This window comes from Typopeltis vanoorti, chromosome 19 (assembly GCF_054136105.1).
Source record: "Typopeltis vanoorti isolate ZY-2024b chromosome 19, IOZ_Tvanoo_1.0, whole genome shotgun sequence".
Lineage (NCBI taxonomy): Eukaryota > Metazoa > Arthropoda > Arachnida > Uropygi > Thelyphonidae > Typopeltis > Typopeltis vanoorti.
Genome location: NC_143567.1, coordinates 69,427,095 through 69,440,340, shown reverse-complemented (window position 1 = coordinate 69,440,340; position 13,246 = coordinate 69,427,095). Strand labels below are relative to the sequence as shown.

The 13,246-nt window shown below is 34.4% G+C and overlaps 1 protein-coding gene across 1 annotated transcript in view; it reads right to left on the bottom strand.

The window, feature by feature from the left end:
* Positions 1 to 13,246, bottom strand: part of PolQ (DNA polymerase theta) — a 379,759-nt gene that overhangs the window by 313,792 nt on the left and 52,721 nt on the right. The window contains exon 5 of the mRNA XM_090409009.1: positions 5,091 to 5,374. Coding sequence (XP_090265135.1) covers positions 5,091 to 5,374 — 284 coding nt within the window. The remainder of the gene's footprint in view (positions 1 to 5,090; positions 5,375 to 13,246) is intronic.

Genomic DNA, 13,246 nt, shown 5'->3' with positions numbered 1-13,246 from the left:
TTAACAATTATTTTATTATTATTATATTACAACAAATAAAAAATATTACCTACAGTATTGTGTAATGTCCAATTACGAGAACACAAATTAAGCGAGCAAAAGGCACTTTACTGAACAATAATTGTGATATGTACGTCTGCACGGATTTACAGACAGTTTCCTACTAAGTTGCACTTAAAACTGATGACAAAGTGGGTGGTTGAAACAGCAAAAGTTCGGTAGCGCTATTGGATAAAAAAATTCACGCAAATACGCAACAGCCAATCATACGGTCTATTTTAAGCATTAAAACAGAGCACTGTGAACAATCTCGCATCGTTTCTTCGCTTATAGGGGAATTCTCTGATAACTGAAATTGGAAAATGGTGATGTACCTTCACCAAAAAGAAGGGAATTCCCCGTTAATTTCAACTGTAAAAATTTAACACATAGATAAATTCATGCTATAGAGAATCTTCTTAAACCAATTAAGTTGACGGAATGTTGTTGAACGGAAACCGCGTTATAAGAGTACCGCGTTATAGGAGGGTTGACTGTACACATAAATTCCTACCACCACCCAACACAAAAACTAGGTGTCGTTAATAATCTAAAAAAACAGGGCGTTGAAGATTTGCTCCAATGAACAAGTGCTTAGAGATGAATTGAAAGTTATCAGCAATACTTTCCTAAAAATGGTTACATCCAAAATAATACTATCAACAACATTCTTTACAAGATCTCACTTAAAAACAAAAAATAAACTAGACTGCAATAAAGCTGCAACCATTCCATACATTAAAGGGACATCAGATAAAATAAGCAGAATACTGCAGAAATACAACCTTAAAGCCACCTTTAAACCTCCTGCAAAATTAAAGAGCTTACTCAACTCATCCAAAGACCCATTCCCTCTGCTGGTCCACCCTGGAGTATACTATATTCATTGCACCTGTAATCTATTCTATATAGGGGAAACAGGACACATAATTCCTATCATACAAAAGGAACATAAACCACACATCAAATATAATAACTACGGTGAAGCTGGCCTTTCTGATCATGCCCTGAACACTTTACATAGAATTGACTGGAAAAGCACCTGTTGTTTATATCACACCAAAACATGGTATGAATAAATTTAAGGAAGCCTGTGATATTCTTATCAACCACCCAATTTTAACAATAATGATGGTCTAACAATCCCAAGAATATGGAAGGCACATATTCTACCCACTAAACCTTTCTCCCTAAGAATTAACTATAAATTTCTCCCTAAGATATAATTATAATTGGATTTAAGACTCTGGATTACCTATGGTAATCCAGGGTCTTAAATCTAATATAACAATTGTCATGGTAAATTAGGATATCATTGTTACTGTAATAAAACTATCTATATGAAAGAATGTTTCTCTGATGTTATCTCAAATAGAATATAGCTTTGATGTAGTTTTTTTACTTTATTTTATTTTTATTTTTATTTCTTTATTTATTTTAATTTTATTTTATTTTTACTACAGGTAATGCCAGTAGAATAACCATTAATCAGATCATTGTCTCTTTAGCATACTGTGTGAAATGTAATTTAGCTTGTCTCCGTATATATATATATATATATACTCCAGATGATGACCTTGATATGAAGGACAAAACGTCAGGAAATTAAAATAATTATTTATAACACAGTTGTAGAGTCCATAATTTGTCTAAAATGAATACTAACTCTTCTTGCAATTAATATTATTCACAGTTCTGTGTCATGGTGTTCCATTTATCCAGTTTCTTTGATGGTAGCTCTTCTTCTTCTGAGTACCAATCATCACATCATCTGTAAACACAGCTGTTTCTTCTTTTTGGTCATTAATTATATACAATATATATATAATTTTCTATTGTCTTATCTGCAGTGGGGGGTATATGTTCCAAGACCCCAGTGGATACCTGAAACTGTAGATAGTATAGGATTTGGTACTATGTTTTTTTCTATACATGCATACCTATGATAAAGTTTAATTTATAAATTAGGCACAGTAATATATTAACAACAGTAACTAATAATAAAATAGAACAGTTATAGCAATATATTTTAATAAAGTCATGTGAATGGAATCATAGCAACCTCAGCATACGATTCTTTTTTTAAATTTCTTTATGAAATCAAAAACTTTCACCTTTTTACTTACACAAAGTACTTTACTGCTTCGATTTGGCATATTCGAATTGCAAGCATCACTACTCTTGTGCTTGGGACCATTATTAAGTAAAATAAAGGTTACTTGAACTCAAGCACTGTGATACACAACAGTTGATCTGATAACCAAGATGGTTAATCACTTAGTAGCCATCTTACTAAGTACTAATGTATACGCATCTTACATATACGCAGGTAGCATATACACTACAGTGTGGATACACTTGACAAAAGAATGATTCACGTCTCGGATGGGATAGGACAGCACAAGATTTTATCATGCTACTCAGAATGGCACACAATTTAAAACTTATGAATTGTTTATTTCTGGAATTTTCCATTTAATATTTTCTGATTGGGGGTTGACTGCAGAAAGCGAACACATGGATAATGGAGGGATTACTGTAATCCAGAAACCCTATGCTAATGACCAAGCATATAGAACTTTTTCGAGCATTTCAGAGCAGTGGTCTACTGCTTGAGGCTGCCAATAAGTACGGATGTGGTTTCACACCAGGTGGTGAACTTCATCTCCCACCTAAAGACGATCATAAACATCCATACCCATCATAGGATTCGAAGCCACAGGCTGCTAGTTGGAGAACAGATACACTAACCATTCTGCCAACCAAGATGGAAAATATACAGTTGACTCTCACTATAACAAAATTGTTAGAGTGAAAAGCACAGCAACAGTTTATTATAGTCCAGGCATCTACCAGATTACCTGCTTGTGTGTTATCTTATTGTGGACTAACAGGAAGATCTGTTTTTATTTATCTAGAGGAATACAAGTCTTGTATTAAATACCATGAGCCTGAACAGGCTGAACTTGCAGAACATGCTATCAACACTAAACATAGAGTTCACTGGAACAAGACAAGAGTCCTTCATAAAAGTCGTTTCCTCACAGAATATCTTTATAAAGAAATGTGTGAAACTTTACTTCACTGTCCTCACTGAAACAGATGAATGGGGTTACGTGTATTCCCTTTGTGGGAGATAAGAAAAATTAGCAGATTTAAAAAGTGCAAACTTTATTTTGTGTGTGTGTGTGTGTGTGTGTGTGTGTGTATATATATATATATATATATATATATGTATGTAGAAAGTTTTATACCTTGGATATAATATGTGTTAAAGATACCAAGCTATTTTAAACCTGGTTTTACTCCATTTCCCAAGTAAGCAAACAGACAAATAAGTCAAGTTTGCAGCTGCACGTAGTGTGAGTCTAACTGACCCATAAGATAGTGCAAGTCTAGGCAACTCGTGGTAAAGATTGAATAAGCTCTGATCACTATTCTTAATATTTACCCTTAATGCAATGCCCATCTCCTTGAGGAGAACTACCCAGACCAGTTTCGACCTTTATTGAGGTCTCATCAGTGGGAGCCAGGCTTAGAAATACCAAGGTTAAGTAATACAGAGCTTATAAGTATTTTACCAAAACAAGTTACGAAAAGGTGCTTTGACTTTATTAAATAAAAATCTCAGGATGAGAGATAGATATAGAAAGTTTTTTACCATGAGTATAATATATGTTAAAGATACCAAGCTATTTTAAACTTGGTTTTACTCCATTTAGTAAGCAAACAGACAAATAAGTCAAGTTTGCACCTGCACATAGTGTGAGTCTAACTTTAATGCATAACATCATACATCTCCTCAAGGAGACGGGCATTGCATTAAGGGTAAATATTAAGAATAGTGATCAGAGCTTATTCAATGTTTACCACGAGTTGCCTAGACTTGCACTACCTTGTGGATCAGTTAGACTCACACTACTTGCAGGTGCAAACTTGACTTATTTGTCTGTTTGCTTACTTGGGAAATGGAGTAAAACCAGGTTTAAAATAGCTTGGTATCTTTAACATATATTATACCCAAGGTAAAAAAACTTTCTACATCTATCTCTCATCCCGAGATTTTTATTTAATAAGGTCAAAGCACCTTTTGGTAACTTGTTTTGGTAAAATACTTATAAGCACTGTATTACTTAACCTTGATATTTCTAATCCTGGCTACCACTGATGAGACCTCAATAAAGGTCGAAACTGGTCCGAGTAATGGCCCCTTGCCTTTAATGCATAGCATCATACATCTCCTCAAGGAGATCGGCACTGCATTTAGGGTAAATATTAAGAATAGTGATCAGAGCTTATTCAATCTTTACCACGAGTTGCCTAGACTTGCACTACCTTGTGGATCAGTTAGACCTGCACATAGTGTGAGTTAGACCTGCACGTAGTGCGCAAACTTGACTTATTTGTCTGTTTGCTTACTTTGGAAATGGAGTAAAACCAGGTTTAAAATAGCTTGGTATCTTTAACATAATTATATATATATATATATATATATATATATATATATATATATATATATATATATATATATAATTTTTTTTTAATAAGTTAGGAAATTATTGACCTTTTTATAGTTATCTTAATTAACCACTCAGATGGCACTTATTAGAATTGTCTGTTATTGTTTAATTACCATTCTGTGATCTTGTACTGATGATGCCTATGATACTTAAGCAAAAATTCATATATTTTTTTCCTCCGTTTTTATAATTCTATTGGGTTGGAATTTTCTAGTAGTTTGTTATAAGTGGTGGTTGCTATAGTGAGAGAGAGAACTACATCTTTGTATGTATTATTCCATTTTAATATGCTGTTTTGGCATGATCAGCATGCTGTAGTAAATTCTCTTTAAAATACCATTAGTATTGTGGGACGTTAGGTGGAACTTTCTAGTAGTTGGCATTAAGGCATTGGTTATAACAAGTGAGTTTGCTCTAATGGCATTCTCTACAGTGAAAGTTGACTATAACATTACATGTATACTTCCCAATATTGAAATATAATTAAAAATATTTTAAATACCTTCTACTTAAAATGATAATCAAATATACCTGTAAAAAAAGCATCTTTTCCCTTGCAACTGAAACAAAAGGTAATATCATGATAGCTTTCTGCTTGGCTTCCAGTATCCTTTTAAGAATCAAAATTTCTGCAACTATTGTTTTCCCTGAACTTGTTGGTGCAGAATAAACCAAATTTTTCCCTTTAAGTACATTTCCAGTACTAAGGCAGTCTGCTTGCCATTCAAACAAGTTTGTTATACCATGTTTATGGTATGCTTGCAGCACAGAACTAGGTAAGCTCCAAGAGGACAACAAAATTTTATCTCTAGCATCTGTTTAAAAAAAAAACAATATATATATATATACACACAGAAAGTGACTGAAAATATAAATTTCTTAAATGTGGCAATAGTAAAGGAAGTTTGTCTGCAATATTCTAGAATGCAAATAAGAGTCTCCCCCTTATTATAAGTTTTAAGCTAACATAAGGAAAATGAAAGATTAAATGATTTACAAAAGTAACACATATAAATAAAATCAATGAGTATTATTGGTTACCCGTGTATGACGGTCTCGTGAATATCAAATACATAACTCAAACACATCAACACAAAAACTCTGATACATTTGTAATATCATAAAAGAAAAACATTTCTTATAATCATCTATATATTTAATACATATTTTTAAAACCTTGTTCATCACTGAGATCCACCTAATATCTGGGAATAAAATAAAAATGACCAAAAATTATTTTTGTTAATTTTTTGCTTTAAATGGAAGCTTTAAGTAGCATACATTTGAAGAAAATTTAATGGTACTCAAAATTTTTATCGAGAGGTCACTGAAATCTAGTTCATATATAATGTACTTTTCTCATGAGAGCTGATTCTGGAAACCACAGTCTTCATATCATAAAATTATCAATCATTTCAGCAAGTCCTTCCAACGAGGGAGAGCAGGACATGTTAATTATAACCAGTGCTGTTGAGGCAGGATGGTAACAAATGCTCTGAAATGTCCTTTCAAGAACTGACACAGTCCTTTATTTCTTGTGAGAAAAGACATCATTTTGCACAAAGGATGCATCTGTTATGTGAGGAATCATCTATTTCATTATCTGAGCCCTGGTTCTGTAAGTAGTATGCTAAGGCTGTTCAAAAGAAGAATCAAACATGTTGACTGGTTTCGACCTTTATGAGATCTGGGTAGTGGCCCTTCCCATAATGCATAGCATTACACATGTCTGTAAGGATATGTGCATTGCATTATGGGATACTAAGGCAACTGATGTGAAGTCATTAGCCTCTAAATACAAGTAGCCCAGTTGTGAAATTACTTCACGTGCAAACTGCTTATTTACACTTGGATAAACAATGAAACCAAGAATATAATTTCTTGGCATCTTTAATTTATAGTGATTCTGACAAGAAGAATATTTATATAGACTTTTTCAACTGAAGGTAAGTTAACTGATCTTATGGAGGTAATAAAGTTTCTTCTCTCAGAAATTTGAAATTTTCATTCTGCACATATGCAAATCAGCCAGTAGATAACTCACCATCTACATGCTATGCTACGTAATGTATTAGTGGGGAGAGGATGGCACAGTGTGGATGATGGATTAAGTGGATAGAGGGTTGTAGTTTAAGGTGCCCTCCCATGATGAATCCTTGAACTCCATGGAGTTGTCATGTAATAACAATAATAATGAAATTGGCTTTCATTGAAATCTCAATCCTCAAAGAAAATGAAAAGTGTTTATATTAAAGCTTGAAATAGCATATCAGCATTTCCAAAACTGATTTTGAAAGAGCCAAAAAAAAAAAAAAGCAGGAAACTTGCAATATGTCTAAATGGTATTCATCCTTTCTGGGTCCTATCCCAATTGTTGGCTCTTTTTCCAACCCAACTTTCATCTTTTTTTGCATTGATGGATCTATGTAATAAACTAATCTCTTTAGGTTATTACTTTCCCTCAAATTCTTGCATGGATGATCTTGGTAAGTGTTTTTATTCAATGCCTCCTTTAATTGTTTGCCAAAAAGAAATCAGAAGAATCTTTTACAAACTGATCTTGGTCTTCCTCTGGGTTATTCTTCTGCCATTAACACCTGCTTTGCTAACTTTTTATCTCCCATTCTGTTTAAATGACTACCACCCGAGATTAGCACTGATCACAAATTCCTGAATGTTATTTCTCAAGTTCCTTCCTTAACATGTTCGTTTTTAACATGATTCTGCCAATGATGCTATCTGATCACTCTTCTAATCATTCTGAGAACTCTCATCTTCTATCTCTAGTGTTTGATCAAATACCTTATTTCTATTCCTTATTAAAATTATTTTCAATGCTGCCTTGTATATGGCTAGTGTGGTGTTTTGGTTAATTTCCTATTCTGTATACATTTAATCAGTTGATACTCCAGCTCTACTTATTCTGTTGTCTATGTCCATATTTAATTGTCCACCTCCACAAAAAATTGTGTCTAAATAGTTGAATGTTTTCCTTGTTCTATAGGTTTGTGATTCTCCATTCAGGATGCAATTTAATCCTTTCAATGACATTGCCAATTTTTATAGTTTTAGTATTTTTATGGCTGATTTTCATATCAAACTTGTTATAGCAGTTATTCAATCTAGTCAAAGAATTGTGAAGACCTGCATCATTTTATTTAGGGATATAACACCATCTGCAGAAAATAGAGTCAAGCTGAATTATCTCTAATTTTATTATTAGGTTTGATGCTGTTAGCCTGCATAATGTGATGATGAAAAATAGTGGGGATAGTGTGCATTCTTGTCAGACTTGACTTAACATCAAACTCTCTGATGTTACATCTTCCTGTACTTCATTCAATTCGAAATGCTGACTTACAACTAAAATATAGACTGTGTATTGCTTTGTATAATGTTTCATTTCAACCATATAATTGTAGTGATTTTAAAAGTATTTCTCTTGGCATCTCATAACTTCTTTTCCAGATCTATAAAACTTAAATACAAATCATTTTTATATTCCCACGATCTCTAAAGTATGTCTTAAAGTGAAAATCTGACAACCCTTCTGGCACCTGAACCCAGTCTTTTCTTCCTTGATTTTTTCTTTCACAATTTTTGTAACTCATCACAAGTATGTTTTGTTTGAATCTTACCTGGAACACTCAGTAGACAAATTACTCTGTAATTCTCGCATTCTTTTATTTTCCTTTTTTTTATCGACTGGCACTAAGATAACTGTATAGATTCCAATCATTCATTTATTCAAAATTTTAACCTTTAAAAGTCACTTTTTTGGAATTATATGGAAGTCACTGTAAAGCTTACGTACTTTCATACTTCAGCATTTCATCAGATATCTACTCCAGCTGCTTTTCAATATTCTTTAAAGGTTATGTGGGGGGTCACATCAGTTATCTAGCTTTGATTCTTAAGCACCCACTTCAGCATCTTCAATGAATTACAAAAATTATGCAGACATAAGAATATATTTTAAAAGCTGTATTCGATTTAATAAATGAATTTCTATACGTGTGCTGAACAACAGACTTTAATCTTTTATTGATAAGGAATTTTTGCAAATTGGACAGGCAGAAAAATCTTCAATTGTATATACACTATCCTATCAAAAATCACAGGACATTTGCAGATAAAAACAAATTTTTATTGAATAGAGATAAATAATGTGTTTTCCCAGCTCTGAGTGTAATATCAGCTTATGGAAAACTTTCTACTTATTCCTGGCCAAAAGTTAGTGGTTTCATGCTCTATTATTCCCTCAGTAACTAAGCTCAGGTTCTATTAATGAAGAAACTTTTCTCATTCATCTCCCAGATGTTTAGCAGGTTCAGGTCATGGATCTGATCCGGCTAGGGATTGATTTCTCACTTCAAGCCAGAAGTTTAATGTCTTGTTATGTGGAGCATTGTTGAGCTGTAAGGTTTAGGACTGATATAAATTGCACCAACAGAGGCCAACAGAATTGTCTAGCATATCAGTGTAGGATACAGCAGTCATAATTTCATGCACTTAACCAGTGAGCTTGCTGCTACAAATGCATATCCTCCCTAGTTGGAGAAATGTTAACTAGATCTCTAGGTGGTAGATGTTCTTTCATCTCCTGGTGACATAACTACCTTGCTTATTGGATGCCTGAGGTGGCTGCAGCCATATCCGGTTGCTAGAGTAAGTGTTCCGGTTTATTTCTCCCCCCCCCTTTCTCACATGCAGTGTAAGGTGATATCCTCAATGGCATACAAATCACACTGTAGGGAGCTCATCCTCCCCATTTGAGGGTATAACAGTAAAATGATTCTACAGGGCAGCTGTGATAGTGCAACCAAATAGTGCAACCTGGATAGTAAGGAATCTAGAGGGTATCTGATCAGCAAGTGCCAAATCCTGCTACCATTTATTTTGCTAGCTTATGACTGGAGGGAGACCAAGTATGTTGGTCTGCAGGACAAATTGTTGAAGCCACCTGTGGACAGGAGAATGGATTCTTTCTGGGTGAGCAATATGCTTGCGAGTCTGTAACCCCCTCACTGCATGCTCTTATTCCTTATTATTTCTTCTTCCCTACATATAATGAATTACAACTGAATGAAACATGATTTTACTGTCTATTTTTATGTTTAATTATTCACCTCCACAAAAAATTGTCTCTAAACAGCTGAATGTTTTCCTTGTTCAATAGGTTCTCCATTCAGGATGCACTTAATGCTTTCAATGCCATTTTCATAGTTTCAGGAAGGGTTCTGCGGATCAAATTCTCCATAAAAATACAAGCAAAGAAATATAAGAAACAACAAAAATCTAACCAAAAAAAAAAAAAAACCAAAAAAAAAACATTAATTCTTACTGACAACAGCAGCAAAAAATTTCTGCTATATCCACTTCACCAATATTCGTGGCTTAAACAGCTATATAAATTATGTGCACCACCACCTACAGTTCACCTAACTAGAATTGATATTCCTGACAGAACTACCCCTCCCCCCCTTCAGGCTGGCAACTTGAACAAGCAGGAGGAAAAAACCCTGCTATCTCTATATGAGATCAGCTAACTCACCTTCAATTGCAAAAGCTCACACAGATTTTCAATTCTCATCACGACGAGAATCGAATGCAGGTCTTTTCCAACTGAAAGGCACAATGTTCCGTTGTTCTTCCAACTGCACTACAGAGTCACTTAATACCCTGCTTAATGCTGCTGCATTTAGCACTGTTTTGTTATAGTACTCAGGCTCAGTAACTCCCAACAGCAACTGTTGTTGTTGTATCACTAACATTCATTCAGCGTGCAGACATACATATAGCCAACTGCTGTGGATGGATCTGGAAGTAACCACACTTCAGAAGACAGTAGGTATTCCTAGATTTGTGGAAAACCCACAGACCAGTCCTGTATACAAATACAGCTACAATCTCAGAGATCACAATTTACAACCTAGACCTCCTACAAATGCCCCCTGAGGGGGCATTTGTAGGGGGCCTTAGATAGAACTCTAGAATCATAGCCACGTGTTTTATTCAGTATTGTGTTGCCTTTGTGTGTGCGTGTGTTTTACAATTGTTAGTTGTAATCCCTGATGATGTTTCAGTGAATGAGATGATATTGGAAACATTAAAAATAGTTTTTAATCTTTCCTACTACTGTCAATACTCCATTAAAGTGCCAACATGACCACTTAATCACATGGCAATTCTGATAATACTAATGTGTACAAATGCTTTATTTTATCATATATAACAAAACTTGAAACTTATTTATGCTCAGTATATATATAACACTGTAAAAAATAAACATAATAATAAATCATGATTATGGTGAGATTTTTAAAATACATCAAGACAAGAATTCTTTTTTGATATCTATCTAGATTGTTCAAAAACTCTCTGATGGTTTTCTGGCAGGAGAAGTGAGCTGTGCTGTTCTAAATTTGGAGGTGATTTGCTTTTGTCTTCTATACTACAAGAGCCAGTTGGAAGATAAAGAAGAAATGTGAGAGAGCACTGATGAGCAAAAATTACACTCAACAGCCTTCGCAGACGACCAAAAGTCACAAGTGACATTTTTGCATGTATTTTTTTTTTTTTTTTGCAATTTCAAAGTCAGACTCAGATTTGTTATAGTTAGTTTGCAACTGAAGATACAGTTCTTGTCTTGAACCACTTATAATACTTTTTTTTTTTTTTTTTTTGATAGCCTGAACACACACTTCTTGAAAAGTCTTCTTGGATGGGAATATGAATGGAGTAGTGAATGATGTTTCTCATTCCAGCACTAATTTTACATGATTACAGTAAGTATCTGGATCTGGAGAACATGCAATAGTCTGACATTGGAAAAGAGGAACGGAAGTCCCAAAAGTCATCTCACTTAGTGTGCTGCTGTATGGCCAAAGGATGCAAGGTCGAGAATAATTGTTAGAAGAGAATCATTTGCTTATAGGAAATACTTTGGCATCTTTTCTAGCTAGATCAGTAGAAAATGAAAAAAAAAAGGAAACCTTTAGCTTAAGGTCTCCAAGTCCCATTATGTAGCATTCATTTACTGTTCACATCCCCTAAAGTCCAAGAAGTCATCTCACTTAGTGCTACTGTATTGCCAAAGGATGCAAGGTTGAGAATGCTGGAGGGCATTCCACTAGAGATGAAAAACACACAAGATTATAGTCCAAGTTATCGAGAGGAAAAGTGACCTCAACATTGTACTTAGGAGAACAAGTAAAGAAGACTGTCTAGTGTTCTGGTTGATAGAAGAATCACTGGCTTATAGCAATACTTTCATCTTTTCTGGCTAGGTTAGTAGAAATCAAAAAAAGGAAACCTTTAGCTTAAAGTCTCCAAAGTCCCATTGTATAGCATTCATCTACTGTTAACAATACCCCTAATTCTGAAAATTACTTTGATTTCCTATAAACTAACTATCCAAACAGTGAGGTCATCTTCCTTGGTGACTTTAATGTTCACACTGTTAGGATAGTTGGACTGAAAATAATCAAATAATTTTCAGAATTGAGGCGTGTGATAACAATAGGTGAAGGCTACATAATGGGACTAAGAAACCTTATGCCAAAGCAAGTCAAAAAGAAGACATTTAAGATTTTGCTTACTCCAGCAAGGAAAACCAGATCACACAAAGGCAAATATACCAGTCTTATTGTAGAAGGAATTGTACAGGGCATAATCTGGACACTGGCAGTTGTTGTAGTAGCTGCAATTTAGAGCTCAGGAGGTCAGATTTACATGCTTGTAGGTGAAGGTGCATATTATTTAAGTTAGTGTTTATGTTGTTGAAGTGGATGAGGAAATATTTTTTTAGTTTAAATTTTTTGAGGTAGGTCTTTTTTTTTTTTTTTTAACCACATCAGTGGCACTATATTTGCTCATGTTTATTATCAATATGATGTTTCAGATAAAGAAAAAAAGAGCAAAGTAGACAAACAGTGAGAAAACAAGACACTCTTGGACATGATGCCCATATAGAAAGCACCCTGTCTTTAGTGATCTTTGCATAGTACTATACAACCTGCATCCAGACATGATGTGCAATATATATGGCAGCAGGATTATACACTAGCTGATTGGGAAGCCTCTCAATGCATTATCATCAGGTTCAGCCCTGTGTACTATTTAAAACCCACCCTACAGATCATTATACTGGCATACTCTCCAAATATGAGAAAGTTCTAGATCTCTACAGTATATATGGTAGTACTTGAAGGGTATCACTCATATCGTGTATTTAAAGATGGCCAGAAACCTGTCTAGGGACCAAACATGGCACTGGTTACTTCACGCATCCAATAAGCAGAGTTTGGTGCTTTACCAGGCAATAAAGTTCTACAATTTGGCATTTCCTCCTAGGATTATCTCAAACAGTGTGAACATTTGCTGATAATGTCAGGACCTTTTCAGTGGAAAAGGGCCACTCTTTGAAAAGGTAAGACTAACATCACCATAAGAGGCTGTACACTGTGCTCATCTGATCCATTAGTGGCCAAAAGATTTCCTGTGAAAGTGATACAGGGTGTTCGGGATAAATTTGACAGTTTCGTAAGGAAAAAGAAAATCTTCTTTGTATCTATTAAATTTAATGAATTGACAAAAAAACATTACAGGCAGAGTTAATTACAATACTATCAACAAGATTTACTCAAAATAACCACCATTAGCATCGATCACAGCTTCAATTCTGC